General features: G+C 34.2%; 3 protein-coding genes across 3 annotated transcripts; 1 reads left to right on the top strand and 2 right to left on the bottom strand.

The window, feature by feature from the left end:
• Window positions 1-1,693: 1,693 nt before the first annotated feature.
• LOC120335428 (uncharacterized) lies at window positions 1,694-5,383 on the top strand. The gene is made up of 4 exons (XM_078119970.1): window positions 1,694-1,888; window positions 3,794-3,957; window positions 4,755-4,807; window positions 5,211-5,383. Exons 1-4 carry the CDS (start codon window positions 1,694-1,696, stop codon window positions 5,381-5,383), a joined length of 585 nt encoding a protein of 194 aa, XP_077976096.1.
• Window positions 5,384-5,439: 56 nt separating this feature from the next.
• Window positions 5,440-6,389, bottom strand: LOC120335632 (solute carrier family 23 member 1-like). The gene is made up of 2 exons (XM_078109646.1): window positions 6,189-6,389; window positions 5,440-6,004 (listed from the first exon to the last, which is right to left on the bottom strand). The coding sequence occupies exons 1-2, from the start codon at window positions 6,331-6,333 to the stop codon at window positions 5,844-5,846; spliced, it is 306 nt and encodes a 101-aa protein (XP_077965772.1). The 5' UTR covers window positions 6,334-6,389; the 3' UTR covers window positions 5,440-5,843.
• A 681-nt stretch (window positions 6,390-7,070) lies between these two features.
• Window positions 7,071-14,062, bottom strand: LOC144412472 (solute carrier family 23 member 2-like). The gene is made up of 8 exons (XM_078109645.1): window positions 13,837-14,062; window positions 12,945-13,111; window positions 11,996-12,269; window positions 11,160-11,341; window positions 10,550-10,679; window positions 9,915-10,051; window positions 8,289-8,456; window positions 7,071-7,300 (listed from the first exon to the last, which is right to left on the bottom strand). Exons 1-8 carry the CDS (start codon window positions 14,017-14,019, stop codon window positions 7,120-7,122), a joined length of 1,422 nt encoding a protein of 473 aa, XP_077965771.1. The 5' UTR covers window positions 14,020-14,062; the 3' UTR covers window positions 7,071-7,119.
• Window positions 14,063-20,281: the final 6,219 nt, after the last annotated feature.

Here is a 20,281-nt window from a genome sequence, read left to right as displayed (position 1 = left end):
AAAAAAAATCGATAAATTATGTTTTATTCGCCATAAAATGTTTCATTTAGGCTATGAAATTCCAACTTACAAATAATCTATTTTGAAAACAAATCTACTTAAGAATCAAAAGGAGTAGTTGTGGTGATAAGGATAGTTATTTGTGACATAAATGAGACATAAAAAAAAAAGAATGTCATGCTTCACAACGCACCTTCTATACACAGATTACTGTTGCCGATAAAATATGATGTTACCACTTAATTGTCGCCGGTCTCAATGACGTAATGGATTGCAAATAAAGAAAGCAATGTGCCCTGTCTGACATTCCGCTTCCAAGTTAAGTAGAAACACACACATGCAGGAACTTTACGTTTGTGGCGTAGTTAGATAGATTTACATCCCTCAAAAATCTTCCATGAAGCACTCAGTTTGTATTATTACTTTTCTGTGTGAATACAGTACTCACACACTGGGCTCCCGTAATACAAACTGTTGTTGTGAAAATAATTTTTACTGTAATTTGCTTGGTGAAGATTACGAATATCCAAAAATTTCATCCCAGAACCTTATCAATTTACGCACAAATAAACCCACTACAAAAGTAAATGTTGGAATTTAAATTACATTTAAATACGTTACCTGCGAAAAAATGCGACAAACTCATCTTTATTATACGACATGATAAACATTAAATATCACTAAGCTGAATGAATCACTAAACGCTCAACAAAATAAAATAATGAATGTAATAATAAAGTGAAGTTCAGTAACTGAATCAGTAATCAGTCCACAAAGAATAATTAGAGATTCAGCAAGTGAGTGAGAGATAGGGGTTGATAATCCGAAAAGGAATTTCGAACTACTGAATTAAAAGGCGGTGGAAACAGAATACTTAAAATCATATTATTTATCCAATTCTACATCAAGTCTCCAGAAAACAGTAAATGGTACCAACACACAGCAAAGGCTTTCTTTCCAGGAAATGAATTTTAGTGCATGACCAACAAATCGTGATCTATGAGTACATAAATAATTTTTTTCTAGCAACCGTGACAACGTTTTCGTATTCGAGTGAAACTTGCTATCATGTCAATTAATGAATAACACAGGTTTAACCGCCTAACACACCTTGTTTTGTTTCCAATGGCCAAGTAATTTTTGAAATTTTTTAGATAAAATGTAGACACATCTGTAAACAATTCAGAACAGATTACCGCCATACCTGTTATAAAAAAAAGTCTGACGTCATACTCTGGATTTGGCATTTTAAGATTTTCATTCGAATTTATTCAAGTCATTGTGAATTTTTTCAAACTTACTTAGTTTTAGTCATTTTTTTCTCTTTCATTTTTTCTCCAGATGGCTTAAATAAGAACTGACTCGACATATTGAATTGAATATTGTCGCAAACCACAACGACATATTTGCTAGATTTTTGCAGGCGTAATTTAGGTACATCGCGTTTTCGTTTTTTCAAAAGTGAACAGCATTATAGAAATTCACAACATATCGTTTAATACGATGGTTTAATAAATTTACAGAATATTCCAAGCATTTACATCTCAATTACATGAAAGTTTTGGTAGTGCAATACGGTTATCGAGATAATCGCTTTGAGTTGATATCATTTTGATAATTTGAAAAATATTTTTGCTTTCAAATGCATTTGAGTTGTATTATCTTTCTTCAGTTTCTCAGTAAGCAATAAGTAATGGATGACAAATCAGTGGAATTGAAAGTCGGGAATGGAAAAATTGATGATGATACTGTAGAATCAAATATTGACATCTCGACTATTGATGAAATATCCACAGAAGATAAGAAGAACGACACTCTCAATACAAATTTATTATATCGAGTTGACGAATCTCCACCCTGGTACATAGCAATGGTATTCGGGTTTCAAGTAAGTTTGATTTTAATAGAACAACAACAATATCAGTATGAATTCCAAACAGTATTATTTTTCTTAATAATTGTATTGATCATTTTTTGTCTACAACTGAAGAACGTTATTCCAAGACGATTAAAATCATGTCGTAGCTTTTCCGATTTATATTTTATAGTTTCTTTCGAATCAAGTTTTTATCGATTTCACACTGAAGAGATTTAAAACTTGTATGTTCCAAATGTTTTGATAAAATTCAGGCAAACCGTACTCATTTTATTTTTTATTTCTCAGACAATAATTAGTATCATACATTCCCTACACGTGATCAAAAATCCATCAGTTGAGTACGGTTTGAGGATACAAAATTGTGTTCACATTTTGCGTATCCATATTTTCGACAAAATAATTACCAAACTAACGAATTACTGCAGTATTATGTTAAATATTTTTCGAACTTTGCGTGTCAGCTATGAAAATTTACAGGGCACACATAGGTAAATAATAATTGTTTTGATATGCATATGATTCAGTTAGGATCTTTTTGTTGTTATGCAATATGTGAGATGTATTTGGTATACAACATTTAGTTAAAAACTACTTTTAAGTACTTTTGACTGGCTTTACAAACTCGCTTTCCAAAACATTGGGAATTGGCAGTTCAACTTGATTACAGCGGTTTCGTCGCGAGTAATCGTTAAGTATAATTGGCACGCATATACTTGTTTATCACAAACGCCGTCTTTTTATTTTTGAACATTAAGCTTTGAGTTTAATCTCGTGTAGTTTTAGAATTTGTTCCACGCAGAAGGTCAAATGACATGATGTCAAAAACATCAAATGAACATAATTTTTATATTTATACTGTAAATATGGTATTATTTGAAATATTAGTGTTCCATCCCAGTACAGAATTCGTTGTACGTACCTTGAATTTGCAATTTTAAATGACAGGGTTTCAGTATAAATCGGTAGTTAATTGAGCAGAATGCAAAAAAATAATTTCAAAATTGCTACATTTATTTCAAAAAAGAGTTGCAGATTTGTTGTGTGGTAAAATTTGATTTCAAAATAAAAATTCAGAATCATAGTTATCTGCATATATTTTACGATTGAGTTGTTTTCGTTTATTTTATGGGAATTGGAAAAAACCTCAAGCAATTGTCAGGTAAAATCTCGCGTGAAAACTGCACACCCTTCTTCAGAGGTGTAATAAATTATATATAAGCCTAGCGATACTGGAATGCTACAGATCATGACAAATTCATAGATGCTTATAAGCTTTTCTTCTTAGTTGGAATATCGAAATACTTTTTTTTTTGTTATTGTTCGTAAAATATCGTAATACTGTTGCCATTATCGTGTCAGCATGACGGGACCGTTCGTTTTTAAATACCACGAAGTACTTTCAATGAGTATTATTATTTGCTACATAAAATCAAGGTATTAGGATAAAGTTGTAGACGTGGGTTAATTAAATGAGATGTTTACGTAAGAAAACAATTTTTACACAATATTGGCAACAGACCAATCTGAAGTTCCAATCACGACTTCTGGTCTATTAATTTATAATCTGACTCTGTGCCCGAGGCCAATATTGTCAACTGAAAGTTCTTTAATCGGAAATTTGAAAAAAGGTTTTAATCTAATTCAAAGAAAAAAAACTTATATAATTCGAAAACTTTTCTAGATAAACTAAATAAACATGTGCCGATTTTTATTCTAATTGAATTTGGTAAAATTGACCAATTAGTGATTGCAGGCCATGCTTATCAGTAAATGTACTGTCGAAACAAAATTGGTTTTCTCATTCAAAATACCTAACATAATAACTTCACATATAATGATAAAAAAAATTTACATATTTATAATTCAACAAATATATTCATAGCTAATATATCAACCAAATATTTTACTTTTTAGCAACTGATGCTATGTTTGAGCATCGTAACTTTTCCATTGATTATCATGTCCATACTTTGCGCCGATGATTCACCATCAGTAAGCGATTACAAAACAGCGCAGATTGGGACTGTTCTCTTTATTGCTGGAACTTCAACATTCGTGCAAACTACGTTTGGTGTGAGGTAACGTATTTAATATTCACTTTTTCTTTTCTGTAAAATTGAGAATTCAAAATCGAATCAATTGTCTGTGAAATCGAAATTATGCACGAAATGGTTGATTTGTTATGCAAACATTGCACGGAAAGTCATATGGTTGAACCTTCAGGAATTTTAGTAATAAAATAATTTTTTATTGTATGAAAATTACTTGTAAGAAGTTCATATATATTCAGAACCCTTCGTGGCAATTGTAATATTTTGTCCCACCTGTCCCACACTTGTATCACCTGTCTCACCTAACCAATTGTGCGACTGGCACTTCATGTGAAGTTCTAACTTCCTGAGAAAGCGCTATAACTATCCTAACACGTAACATAGCAGTGATTCCACTCCATACGCCTACATAATCATTTGTCCCACAATATATACCACTACATATAAAAAAGTGTTGTAAAAATGGTATAAGTCTGGGGCAAGACAATTTTAAGACGCCGCTAATTTGACACCTTTATTAATGCTATGTTTAAATTTTTTCTAGTTGGTTCGTCCGAAATTCCTTATTCGCATTTTCCTATTTACGCGCATTTTCGTATTTTTGCGATTGGTTTAACATGAGCGATTAAGTTTGCATACGCACAAAATAACATTATTTTATTTAATCTAATTAAATTTATTCATATTATTAAGATACGTAAGACGTCTGCGTTTTTGTTTACTCTAGATTGCCAATAATCCAAGGTACAACTGTATCGTTTATGGTTTCTGCTATAAGCGTCATTGGAACGGACAGATTAAAATGTCCGGTTTTTCTTAATCAGTCCGATGTTTATCGGAGGCATTACCGGTTTTATACTTGATAATATTGCTCCAGGTAAGTGTGCAGCAGAGCTGTAAATCCGGACATTCTTTTTAAAGAAGGTGCACAGGTCCGACTGGTACTTGCCAAGCGCGTTAAACGCCATTTAATTGCTTGATTTGATTTTTCACCCTGTGACCATTTCTGCTTCGAAATCTTTAAAGATTTTGGCCCGAGTTCAGTCTTCGATAATTATGTAGATTAAATATCTGGCGTACAATAAGACTTTGGAGTTATATAATAATTATGTTTTTTCAAGACTGAGAATATCTTATATTGCCATTCCTGACGAGAAATAATTGATTTTAATTTATGATAACATTTATACTACTATTACCGTTACCTAGTCATCATCGATCGAATAATTATAAATAGTGTATAATTTTCAAATTAATTCAATAACTTTATATCAAAATAGGAACAAGAAAAGAACGAGGACTGGAAACATTTTATGCCAAATATAGTGCTTCATCAGGAGGATCACTTGCAGCTTACCAACTTCCTTTCAGTACCGACGGGAACTGGACAAAATGGATTCCTATCTGTCCAAAATTCGACACTGCTAAACGAAGGTTTTCTACGTCTGCTTAACTAGTACCATATAAGATAATCTGTATGTTATAATTGTGTGCATATATTTCAAGAAATAAAATTATGGATTGAAAAATGAAAAAAAATCGAAAAAAATTAGTACCAAAATGTGCATATTACTATATTTATTAAATATATGAGAAATATACGGTATGTATGTTAAGAATTATGATATAAGCAAAGCATATTAAGCAAACGCAAGCAAATTTAAAAAATCACGAATGAGAAAAAAAGAATTTCTTATTAAGCAATAATTATTCAAATAATAAATTGCTCATGTGAAAATTTGATTTTATCAAAAAGAATTTTAGTTTTGAAACGATTATAGTCTTCAACGGTCTATCACCGGAACCCAAGTTGCCAGAATGTGTTAACTTATCACTGTTGCTTGTAACATCGGACTATTAATATGCATACGTCCAATTCTTGCATTCACAAAACTGTGTAGCGTTAAGAATCCCTATACCGTTCTTTTTTTTCTAAACATCGGGCAAATGGGAAAATATCTTGTCCATTTCCAGTTTGTTTTGAATGGTAAATCGTAGACATCAGCTGCATTCGCATTATCTTCGCATGAAGTGTTAGCGTAGAATGTTTCCAAGCCACGAGATCTTCTGGATCCTAAAATTTGTTTATAAGAACTGAGGAAAGGAGATCGGAGCTAGTAATGGTTTTATTGATTTAAAGTGAGGAGAAAATTTAAAGTATTCAAAAGCTCGTAATCACATTTGCTTGCGAGCACAGAATATAAGTATGCGATTGTTTGAAAACACAAATATGCTAGACTAATTATAGTATATATTACCTGGGGCTATATTGTCCAATATGAAACCAGTCATGCCACTCAAAAACATTGGACTACGACAAAGAACTATAAGTGTGTTGTCTAGTTCTCTAATTCCAACTTTAATACTGTCAGGATTTTGAGATACAAATTGACTCATAATCATACCGAAAAATAGGCTGAATCCAAAAACAAATAAATTTCTGTAGAAAAACAAAAAATTATTTAAACGATATCAAATTCAATTACATATAAAACTTATTTATTACGTAAAAATTGCTCGACTTATAAATGTTCGCGTTTAAATGGAAAGTAGGATGAGCGTAGGTTGTCGTTATTTCCACCGAACTCGAAATTTGTTGTTGAAAAAAATAGCTGTATGGTCAGGGAAACAAAACCTATTCAAAGATCATATATATGGAAAACCAGAAAGTTTTCTATGCATTCAATATGTACAGTTTACATCACAATGACGTAATGCTTTTATATTTATAAGTTTTATCGCCTAACACAGAAAATGTCAGCCAATAAAACACGTTAGATTTGTGGACACGGTTCGCCATATAATTCCTTGTTATTTATTTCATTCCTTCGTGATCCTTCCCAAACTAATTAAAACAAATAAAATCAGTTTACACTGCAAATGTGCAATGCAGATGTATACAAAAATATACAAAATAAAATTACTACTTAACGAATATTGGTTGTTTCTTATAAATCAAAGGTATTATGATAAAACTCAAATACCTATACTCATTACATACCTAAATGGTGGCAAAATTATAAAATAAATCTATGTTTCAATTTTCCCAACAATTATCTTGTCATCAACATGGCTTGTTTTTACAAGCTGTGGTAAATCCTATTTATTTCTGTCTGGTGAATTCAGTTTATTCTACTTGGGCCAAGTCAATGACTAGAGTCCCCGCAACGCTGACTCGCACTTGAAAGACTAATTAAACATTCCAACTATTTGGAGGTGATTTATATTAATCAAAATACTGCTACGCACCCTCCTACTTCCGACTCTTGAAATTCCAATTACAATTATATTTTGACTCCAAGATGTCGTTGCATTACCAGTTCCAAACAGCGCAGACAAAAGAACGCCAACTCCTTCCATGGTTATTCCTCTATAAAAAGTATATGTACGTTAAAGAAACAATTTCTAAATAAGCTAATAGATCATTTGTTCACGCGCATGCACATCCCATGCAATAGATAGGCATATACATGAGTGGAAATGGTACAATATAACTCTTCATATCCGAGCACACAAGGGCGCGACTCGTATGCAATCCCAATACCGATACGTATAATTAAGATACCGGTATAACTGAATTGTTATGAATATACACATGCTCAAACTGATGATAATGACGTAACAACGGCCGTATCTAGAACGCAAAAATGAAGAAAAAAGTGTTAAACTATTTCATTTAAGTTCGACGGGTCATATTAAATCGTTACGCGGGCCGTAATTGGCTCGCGGGCCGGGGTTTGGGAATCGCTACATTAGACGCATCGACTTGTAAAACGCACAATCAATTTTTGAGAAAAAAACTTGCTATTTACTGAAACATGGGTTATTAGAGTACATATCATGCCTGTACATATCATTTTGGATGACATCATAATTCCTTTCACATATCATATATGAAACGCATATTATGACGTCATGCGAATTTCACAATGAATTTATCAGAGTACATACCATGCCTTTAACTAAAATGTTGTATGAAGTTATATGAGTTTCACAAATCATAGTTCTGGGCTGGCTCCGCGCCGCGGCGCATCGTGCTAAGCGTTAGAAATACACTCGGCACCGCACCTCTGATTATACCCTGCGTGGGCTCGCAGGTTCGAATCGCATGGGGAATAATCATGTGTAAGAGGATTGCTGAACTCCACGATGCCGTACTGTGGTTCACGTAACCCCTGGTCGGTTATGGCTTCTTCCACCATCAAGTTCATGCATCTAAAACTAATAAATGTGGTTAAATGTGGTGCCGTGGTTTGTCATATGACTAAGCCGTCTTATCGGTTTCCCCTATTCCTTCCCAGGGATAAACATGTAAAATTCTAACATAATTCATTTTTTAAAATGTGTTTAATATTTACCTATTAACTGCATGCTTTGGTGGCGGGTTCTCCTTACAAACGACAGCAGTTGCATTGTAATCACCTATCGATTCCAGTATTCCAGGGAGAACAGCTGCCATCATACCCAGAATGGTACTGGCGGAAAAAGTAGGCAGCCCGAATTGAAACGGATACGGAATTCGAAACCTGTTATAATACATCGTTATTTTTTTCAAGTAAATTGTTATAATATCGAATGCATAATTGATAGCAATATAATAACAAGACAATTTCCTCAAAAGTCATATCCCGAGCAAAACTGAAACTGTGTAACAGCTGTCGTAACTTACCAGTACCGGTACCCGAAATGTTCTGGCCCAGCGTTTCCCAAACTTTTTCGGCCACGGAACATTTACACTCATTATCTCGCTGCGCGGAACATCAAAAAATGAATGGATTAAATTGATAAAGAAACATGGTGTAATCCAATGGGTTTGTCGTGGCGAGTTGACAAATGCGCCGCAAAAACTAACAGAATTGTGTTAAACTTACCTAAAATATGATTGAATATTCCACATATTGCATTTATTATAAATGTTTTATTGTTTCTAAATTTAAATGCTGTGTATATATCAATAAATTCATTTTACCTTTCTTTGTCGTTTACTTTCCATTACTTAGTGTTTGCCTGTAATGTTACGTCTAATGGAGATAGAAGTACTTGCTGCAATTTCGCGAACTGCAGACCTGCAGTTTATTTATCTGCTGAATCGAGATAAGCGAACATGAGTAATTTTTTCAGCATTTCAAAGTAAAACCAGGCAGAGATGGACGAAAAATAGTTGACCTTTTACCTTTATTCTTTAGACCTACTTGTTTGCCCATAGCAAAACCAAAAGGATTGCTGTAAACTTAATAATGAACTTAACAGTCAAAAAGCTAGGTCGACGGTTAAGGAAATTGCCCCTACCCTACCTTAGTTATTCCGCTTTAGGCCGACGGTGACGCGATGTTGGGCGACAACTTCACGATCCCTAGATTTCCATGGCGATCAATTTAGACGTATTTTTGATTCTTTTTCCACGAAACACTCAGAAGACGCTCGCAGAACACAGTTTGGGAAACGCTGTTCTAGCCTATTCATCTCCTGTGACGGTGATGATATACGCATCTAGTGAATCTAGTCTCAATCGAAATACCAAATTATTCAATTCACAACTATAGTTTATATCGAATATTTGACAGTACGGTACGTTACCTTTTACAGTACCAGTACCTCACCTACCTTGGCTGTGCGGCACGATCAAAAACCTTGAGATTTCGCGTAACACGAGATTCTGCGATCGCAGAAATTGCTAAATTTAATTTTTTTACGTCATCTCACGAAATTTCGCAGTGAAAACGAATCACATGAAGCCCACAGAAAGTTTTGAAATAAATAAAAATCATAGCTCTTTAGCGACAACAACAATCTTTAAACACCGAAAATTTCAAAACAATCGGTCCAGTAGTTAAGAGAGATAAGATTTTCACAACAACAACAAAAAAGAATACCAACAAAAACATAATAACAAAATGACCCATAGGGCCATTTCGTGTCCAATAAAGCTCAAAGTTTGACGCCAGTTTATTAGAGCTCGGAGTATACCGTATAAAATGTCATACCAAGGGCTGTTTGCAATTGCGTCTGAATTGGTATCGGTTCTTGCTTGATACGAAGGATCACTTGGATCATCTGAAAACCCTCCTGCTTCTGTTATGATGTAGCATAGTATCCAACCACTTGATATTGTGAAAATAACCTGCCAAAATTGAATATTAACGAGTGCAATAAGGAATAAAAAGCATAAAAGGCTTTGGAGGTTTTCTCATATTCACCAACAATAAATCTGCGCAAAAATAAAGTCCGACATTCTAGAATTACTGTATATGTTATCTGTTTTCTTTACCTGTCCATCGTGTTCAGGTTTATTCTATATTAGCTGAGATAAACCAGCAATACCCTTGTTTATGTATTAGTTAATTCAAACATCCAGTAGTAAAAGTTTGTTAGGTTATACGAATACTATTAGAGTTATCTTGAAAATGATGGGTGGGCTACATAATTACGAATAACTTTGCAGTTGATAATCTCTAAATGCAATGCAGAGTTAAGATAATGTAGTGCAGTGTTAATCTCAAAATCAAGGCAGCATTTCTAAATCATAAAATTATCATTATTATATACGTTTTATTTGAGAGCTGAGTCGAACATAATGCTTTTGTAATATATATTGTTGAAAATATGAATAAATACTAACTGGAAACATAGAAAATATAGGCTGTCTTGTAGTTGCACACATCCATCTTTTCTTGTATCTCAAAAGTCTGGGAATGGGAACTAGTACTCTTCCCATACAAATCGATGTCACAAAAAACAGCCCAGTAACACTGAAAAAAATAGTCTTCATATGCTCAAAGTTACCAAATAGAAATAAAATTCATAAGATAATATTTAGTATTCTGCACTTCGTGATTTCGAGCACCCCGTTGTTACATTATATGGTGAATAAATTTACTGAATTTACATCGCAACTCAGTGGCGCTAAGTTTATCAAAACCGGTATAAAAAAAATATCTAAGCGTGAGAGTACATGATGCCCACATATCTACGTATAGTTTCAAATAGGGATTTTGTAGTAGTCAACCATTTTCATCCTTCTACAGCAGATGAATAACGTATCAGTATGACACATATATGCGAATTCAATGTTATCTACGAATCGCTATGAAAATACATGACTTCGGAGAAGCCACCAGCATCACACGCTTTTCGCACATTCTATTTAGTAAACATGTTGCAAATAACGTTGGACCGCTATCTTCGTACTAGACAACTGTACTGTTTTTATTTTTTACTATTAAACTCACAACATCGCAATTCCCCATTGTTTTCCACACATGTTCACAGCAATGTCTATTGCTCCATACGTGATCATTGTCATTGTTGGTGCAATTGTTAATGGTCCTATGTAACGGAGAAGAAATCCCATTGACCCAGTGAGTCCAATGAGTAGTTGAAACGCAGCACAGAAGATAACAGCTCCTTGAATCTGGAAAATATAAACATCAGTCTACAATTTTTAGAGATTTATTTTAAATGAAATAATTGGAGAAATATTACAGTCTGGTGGTAAAACTAGTGCAGTAACTCTAATATAGCAGCGAATTAAAATACCAATCGAATTCAGTTCCTTCACACCACCATGGTTCATTTCATGTAATCTATGGTAATGCTCCAGGTGAAACTCATGTTAATTCCCATTATCTTGGTACAAACTATCACAAATCATTTCATACAACGTAATTTGCAATTTAAGCAAATAATTGTGGTTTCTCCTGTGATATTAGAACAAGAGCTGTATAGTGAATGTTAGGATTTGGAAAACAGAAAACTCAACTGTCTTAACTTATAACTTGAAGTTTCAACGTATCATTAATTATTTATATGTCAAAAATTTTCCCAAATTGAAAGACATTCAATATATTTTTGCGGTGACCGTACATTTGAACCCGTGTACATTTGAACCCAAGCGTATATCCACGGGTCCAATCTATATGCGAGTGCTAAAACCCATGGGTTAGGGTTAGTATGGGTTTAACTATCCGTGAAACAAAAAAAATTCCATAGGTGCAATAGCATACAGGTGCAATTGTCATGGGTTCAAATGTACGTGGGTTCAAATGTAATGGAACCTATTTTGCACCTCATTCATTCTTCGTAGCCATATTTCATTACTGTTTCTGATGATACCATCATTATCTCTATAATAATTTGAATCAGAGTGAATAGAAATAGTAGTATTCGTTGCCACATCACATATAAATTTGCTGGAATTTTCATGATAAACGTTGAAAGTTTCATCGGAAGATGCATTGGCGCTCAAATCAAGTATCATGGGACATTTCCAATCATCTGAACTAAGAACTGCTGTCGCTGATATCAGATAAGCTATGATCGTCCCTTGAAGAACTGGAAGTCTGAATTTCAAAAACATCAATGCTATTTTACCAAAAATCGTATAATGTTGTGTTTCTGCTATACGTGACCTACATTTCTGCGAAATATTTTCATGTAAACCAGAGTAGGCATTCAAAATATGTAAAAAAAAAAAAACTGGTTTCGGATGTTCCAAAATATAAACGAGAATATAGGTCAGAGACCGAAGACTTATCGATCAAAAGTTAGGGGATCCCCAAAAAAGCGCTCTTACTCTAAGTTACTCCACCTTGTGTCCCATCACTAATTAATCAATAACTCGCTAATTATACGACATAATTCATCCAAAATCAATAGGCTTCTTCTGGTCCGACATATGATGAATGCACATGCAAAATCTGGAGCAGAATCAATCTCGCTTTCGTGAGACATCGCGTGCATCTAACAGACATACAGACAAATACCTATCAACATACTTACCAATTAAAATCGATAAGTAATGAACCATCAGGAGCTGAGTTATAAATTATTCCAAATTTCTGTTACGAAGTCAGAAATACACATATATATATATATGTGTTAATAATATTAAAAAACGTGTTTGACACGAAGATTCTTGAATTTTGTCTCTATACATATAACTAGTACATACGAGTTATTTTGCAAATCAATAGCTTTTACTTCTTTCTGAAACAATGATTCATATTTGTGCATACCTGAGTCCAAAAGTTGTTTGCAGGATTGTCGATGTTCCAGCAACAAACAAGCAGGTACCAATCAGAGATGTTCTGTACTCAGCGACAGAAGGCGAATCATCAGCACACAGAACTCTCATCATGATCATTGGAAACGTTGCCAATGATCCAATACATAGCATGAGTTGCTGGGAGTAAAATAATCATGTTTCTTCAATTATAGAATCAAGCATAATAAAACCCTGTGTTAGTCTAGTTTACTGGTTCTCAACCAGTGGGTCATGGCCCACCGCTGGGCCCCAGAAACATTTTCAGTTGGGCCCCAAACATATTGAAAATTAAAAAAGTTTTTGATAAATTAGTTATATTAAATATGGAAATGAAAGTGTCTAATTTGGTATAAAGAATTTTTTGTTTTTCTTGTAGTTTTTCCCTGGCGTGAGAAAGTTAATGTGCCACAGAACTTTTTGTGCAGTAGAAGTGGACCACGGAAGTAAAAGGGTTGAGAACCACTGGCCTCTTCTAGTCGTAAAAAATCATTTATTAGCCATTAGAAGTTGACTATTGCATGCTCCGTAGCATGTCGCTATATAGGCATATTGTACTTTACGCAACACACACATGAAACGAAGCTTCCGCATGAGGGTAAAACAAATCTTCAATGAAGTTTAAATCACAATACTGTTTACGTACTCGTCAACCAGCGAAAAAGTTTATATACAAAAATAGTATTCAAAGGTAGTATATATTTAAAATAAGTCGCTACCTTTCAAACATATAGTAAAAATCGTGCGAATTCAAATAACTGAAATAACTACGTTCATTTGCAGACAAGTTTATCTGCACAATTTATTGTAACCGATAGTTTAAAATTGCTTGTACATTAGAATATTAGTATGTATCATATCATCACCTGGAGTCCAAACAGCAGACATATGTGCCAAGGTGGCGACTCGTCAACTCGGTATAATAGTTTATCATCAGAAATAATTTTTGCTTCTTTCTTCCCTTCACTACCCTTTTCTGTATCTGTTTCTTGGGAAATTAATTCAATATCACATTCGCCATTTGGTGTGCTTTCAAGTTGTTCGGACATCGTTAATATTTGTAGTACTATCGGGCTGTGCAAAATAATTCCATCTTCTGTCAAAAATACAAAAATATAATATTTGCAAATGTAGAGTGCTAACAGATATAAATATTAAAATTCAGTCGAATCTCTGTATTTGCGGAGACTCTATCGAATGCAATAAAATACATTTATTCGATCGATCTATAACGCAAATCCGATAACACGAGAACAAACCATTGATTTCAACCAAACCATGCTGGCTTATTACAAACTAAAGTATAAACTGTAACATGTATAGTATAGTTGTTATATTGTGACAGACATCATAGACAGCTTTCAGTCTCTTTGCGACTGCTTCTTCCTCTTTTTGCAAGTTAATGCGACATTACAATGATTATGAATAAATCTGACTTCCCACAAAATCAAATGTTGTTAGCACACAGAAGGATTGTTTTTATGAAAAAGACTTCAAGCTGATTTCGATTTCGTTTTACTTCTGTACAAATAAAAAATAAATGACTAATACTTGGCATGGCGCTTTGTTTTGTTGCTATTGCTTGGGATAGGGATTTTGTAAAATATATGTGAAAATATATTTTTTTTGCTTTTATATGCATTTCTAGAGTTGAAAACCGTTGTTTTTCTCATCCACGTGATCTTTGAAATTGAATAACATTTTTTTTAATTGAGCTTCCGAGTAGTTGAGATTGGCAAAAGTTACCCAAACAGGATAGATGGTGATAAAGATTCAGAGTGGTCGAACTTTATAAATTATTTAAATTGTGCTTTTCTGACAATTTTTTGCCCTTTTGTGGACTCTGTCTGTGTCCGTGGAGTTTCTGTCATAGTCTCACTGTAAGTCAAGGTTTGAGCTGTCGTAATCGGTTGGAAATTTGGGGAATTTTACCCTATTTTAGGTTATGTTCCTTATTGAATCTACATTTCACGCAATGTTTTTAAAGCTCAAATATTTTTTCGTTTCTTTGATCTAACTAATCCGAACGAACTACACCTACAGAATATTTTGTTTGTGTTCCCGTGCAACAACACCCCCGCTTTGATGTAACACTTTTCTGCAATAAACCTGACTTTTCCTGCTTTTATCATTTTCTATACATTTTCCTAGATTTGGCGCTACTTCGTATAGTACAAATTGAGTGCGCGAACCATGCAATTGGAATATGTTTTAGATACGAACGATCAATATTTTTTTAATTTTTTGGTACATTGCCCACTAACTCAAAGACTTATAACCGTCTAGTTTTATTAGAAAACTGTCCGCAATGAATGAAGCTATAAAATAACAAGGGGGATACTGTAAATTATACTAATAAAGTTCTGTAGATGGAAAACTTTGACTTGGACAATGCGAGAATGTCCCAACAAATTTGGAATATATTTGCTATATTCTCCTGTTTTATTTGCGATACATATGACCCACGTACATATGTATATTTTGTTAAAAAGATATCAGAATTACCACGAACTTACAGAAATGTTACGTTACTTTTCAACAGCAAATGCAAACGTGGTGATAATATTAACATACGTGGGTACACAAAGCCATGCAAACATTGTAAAAACTTGATATTTGATCACCCAGAATGAGCTAACCTATATTACAACTTGCGACCATTTACTAGATGGAATTGTCGAAGAATTGATCGAAGTAAATTGTTTTTTGAACTCGACTTGTCACACATCACATGACGCACGTTAGATCAAAAAACACAACAACAAAATTAACTCACAAATATTTATATACAGAGAGCTGTATATGCGTCTTGAAACTTTTTCAGACACATGTTTAGTTAAAACCTACAAAACTAACATTTGGAAACAAAAACATGAAAGAGAGTTTTCAGCTGCATTGGCAAGTAGCAACTTGCGTATGAATAATAAACAAAGAAAACAAAGTAACTGAAAACTGCGGGAGAACGTACTATTACCGCGTCTGCAGATATATATATCTAAAAGAGACTATCATTATGCTATCCGTGTTGGTGAATTTGATGCTTTCGAATTTTTTCACGACTGAAGATGCTAAACATAATATCTAATATAATGCTAATATTTACAATGCATCCACACGGTAGACGACGCTAACTAATAAACGTCTATCAGCCAAGCACAAAGCCCGTTCATTGTTATTTATATAATATTAACCAAGTTATGCAATCACTATTATCTAAAAATATTCATCCGAGGAACGTTGAACCACCATCTATGGCAGTGGTCCTTTCCGAGCCTGTCGAACCTCTGCGCTACTCGGCATACTCCCGCGGAACCCCATCGTATACTGAACGGTTGAAATTAGGAGCCCAATACTAACTTTATAGAGGGGAAGCTAATTTCGTGAAAGGTTTTAGAAAATGAACATTAGGGTTTAACCTTAGATACCAATACCCAGTGTTGAAATAGCTATTGTTTTGTCACAATAGTGTCGTCAGCAGGGAAAGCTGATGTTTTTTGTTGTATCAGTTATGCGTGTGAAAAAGAGAAAAACGGATAAAAAATAGCAACTTTGAAAATACAAAAAATGATGATATGCCTCAAAAACGTTGGTAGTTCAAGTCATTCGTTTCTCAAACTTCAGACTGCATTGAAATACAAATAAAAACTACTGCCAATTGTTTTATTTTACAGGAATAGAGATACAATATGACTCGGTGCCATACCGAGGTTGTTTGGAACGGATGATGATAATTTCAAGCAAAGCTTTGCAATGAAGTATTCTTTGTCGCAAATTTATTCAAAGACATTTCAAAGCCTTAAATAGAAATCATCTAAAAGCGCTATCATAGGTAAGTACAAACATTAAAGCGCGCGACATCTGTGGAAATATGATTTTTGAATAAAACGTACTAAAATCTAAGAATATCGACAGGGCCACTTGAACTTATACCTGCGCGAAGCTATACACACAGCTGAGCTAATTTTTTTGAATGTTGAACGTTTACGTTTGAATATTTGCGATTGATTATAGTTATTTTTGCATGATTAGTAGACGAAGTAATATAAAAGTTTCATAATATAAACTGTATCAAAGGACCTTCGTCGAACTTCTGGGACAGCTCCACCTAACCCCAGGGGTTCAATCGAGCCCAGGTTAAGAAACACTGATCAATGGGCTTGAGGTCGGTTCCTTGTTTCCCGGTTGTTATGTAGATGTATACTTCCAAGTTATATAAATACATATATATACATAAATTTATTATAACAGTTGGATTTGTCGTAATAATCTCATACTCGGCATCAACGCCTGCATTGTAGACGTACGGTATCTCACACAAGACAGCCTGTGTGTGCTGATCACCTCATTTAGCGTATCTGTTCGATCGCCCAAACGTTTTTTCTACTTCGACCAGCCTGTCAATAAATATGGTGCATATTGTTTATTTATACTTATGACCTACTTATTCTATGACATTGAAATTGACCTCTTTACATAGTGTTCGTACGCGACGACGTACTGTTTATCCATTGGAGTTATGGTTGTCACCTACTAAGCGTCTTGCATATTATGTCTTTGTGTATAACTGCTAATAAATGATCCTTCGTTTCAAAGAACTCAATTACGAATGTAGAACAACATTCGACACAGCCCATCGCAGTCTGGCATATGACATATTACCACTGTATTTCGTCTGTGTGTTACTGGTCGATCCACTGGTTTACAAAACGGATCAAATTAGTACTTCCCCGCCTTTGTAGCAGGTCACTGCTGTCCATAAATAGTTCCGTCGTTCTACAGGGCTAGCTTTCCATTGTGAAACCGGGTGGAGAAGCTTATGAAAAAAATTATTCACGTGTTTTTGGTTAAAGAACTTTATGCTTTTGTATATATTTTTAACATGTATCAGTTTACTCAGGCTTGAACTTACTTAATGCTTTTGGACATGGAATTAAAGAATGCAATTCCAGACTATCGACACACATAGGACTCGGCAAACGTTTTTTTTTAAATTTAGTTCAACTCGATTTCTGTTGGTCAAAGTGGGATGCAAACGGTCTCGTTTTCGCGCAATTAAAATTTTCATTCTATAATCACATTATCAAACGAGCAACAACGTTGCTATTCGTTAGCTATGTTGCATATTATATCACAGGTATTAGAATGACTCTGGTTGCCAACGGTAGAGCTGGTTGTTGTTGAGTTATTGAGTGACAGCCTGTTGCATTTCACACGATCTAAATGTATGATGTCATGATTGTTGACTCGTATTGCTCCTAGCTTTTTTAAGGCTACTGAAGTGTGCGTGCCAAGATGGCGGACACCGGAACGTAGTATGTGTACCAAATTAGGGTTAGACCATCATTTAATTCTAATTTCCATTATTTTAGTTCTATCACGAGTTCGGAGACTAGCCAAGTGACTCTCGTAGTATTTGTACCCAAAATTATGGCCTAATCTTAACCTGGTACACATACTACGTTGCGGTGTCCGCCATTTTGGTACGCATACTTCAGGAGTACATTTTTTTCGTTTAGACTAAAACAGGACCAAATTTAGACGATCAGCGGCCCCAGGCCATACGTATAAAAAAATTTATCATTCTTGGTCCCGTCCCAAAGACATTCAACACTCAAGCTATTCTATAGGAATATCTAGTTTAGTATCAGTTATATTATAAATATGTTTATTAATAAAAGTCATCAAACGAGAGTGAAAGAATAAATAGAGTACGGTCAAATAACTGTATAAATTGCAGTCAATTTACTCTAAATTAATGTAGTCATCACAAATGGTACATAGTGAAAGTCTTGGAAGACAAATACCAATAATCTACTAAAATCATATTTCTCAATCCCTCTTTTTTCCCTACTGTAATTGATAAATATATAAACGTTTTCTAGTTAAATCTTTGGTTCTATTACTAAATTTAATAAACCTAAGTTTTGTGCAAAGCAGATTTCAACGAAAGAATTCTTAATGTTGTGCAATGTTCATGACAAATAGCTAAAGCAACCTTTCAAGAAATGTATTAATCCTGTATTTTTTGTACTTTTCATCATTTTAAAGGTATTTTCAAAATGACATCGTGCTAATGAATAGACAAAATTATTATTCCATTCTTCGTTAAAAAAAATATCCGTTTTTTAAGATTCGTTGTTATTCAATTTTTAATTCAATTTTTAAAGATGACCAGTTAACCGATGATAGTTTCGAAAGCGAACCACCAAACAAAGTTGCATCAATTCAAGTACATATGATAAGGGTTGATTAGGCTTGTAGGTATGGTACAAAGAATTTTCATATAAACCTGTCCTTTTTTGTCACTAACTCACAGTTGTACTTTAGCAGGTGGCAGAAATAGATTCGAATGGAGGATTCATATATAGCCTATGAACTTTTATTTGAATATAGTAATACAACACCGGAAGGCGCTATTAAGCAATATTTCAAGAAACATTGTTCCAGAATATTGGTTTTGTGGGTTGTGCATGGCATCAGGGACTTGCCAATAAATGTGAACTCCAAGAAATAGATAGAGCGAGCTGCTGCTATTCCATGATCGAAAGATTTTCAAATCCGAGTCCAGTCCCGAATATAGCCACAAGCAATGGCACGCGGAGCCTTTGCAAACACTACACCTAGTGGTTGCTGCTGATCATTAATGGGTCGTGTCACACAACAAAACACAGTGTTTAAACGAGATATTTTCAATGGTTTACCAAATATTGTTCTTCTTTAAGAGGCTAAGTTCAAATTCGGTTCGTGAATTGTAACCGGAAAATAGTGGTCGAATGAAGTCACGAACAAATTGCATATGCGCCAAAATATTGAACTTTTATATTTACATGCATGTAACCCACCTAATAATCCATATTAGTCAATACCCACTGTTGCTGTATTACTGAGGCGTACCACGCTCGCAATAACAACAGTTTAAAACAGGGTGGTCCAAGGTGGCGAAGTTGGTGAGCCGCAAAGACTTTTAAAAATGTCTCGCGGGCCGTAGTCGGAGAAAACCCAAAAGTGATGAAAACATCCCGAATTTACTCACTTTAAATGTATTTAGGAATGATATTTTACCGCTCTAATCAGTTTTTTTAGGGGGATTTATAAAGCCTTTAGTTATTAAATTGCTTGCCGAGAAATACCGTGGTATACCGTGTATCTTTCCTCGTGTTTGGTTTTGTAATGTCTTGAAATGATATTCTTTCGTGACAGATATTACTTGAAAAAACAAAAACACCAGACACTGTGGTTTAACGTTGTTGTGGGTAAGGAAATACGTTTTCTCCTAGTTTACTTCAGTCACCTATTTTATTACACTCCTTG

The sequence above is a fragment of the Styela clava genome, chromosome 2 (genome assembly GCF_964204865.1).
Source record: "Styela clava chromosome 2, kaStyClav1.hap1.2, whole genome shotgun sequence".
NCBI classification, from domain to species: Eukaryota; Metazoa; Chordata; class Ascidiacea; order Stolidobranchia; family Styelidae; genus Styela; species Styela clava.
The sequence above is the reverse complement of the archived record's forward strand: the minus strand, read 5'-3'. Positions and strand labels throughout refer to the sequence as shown.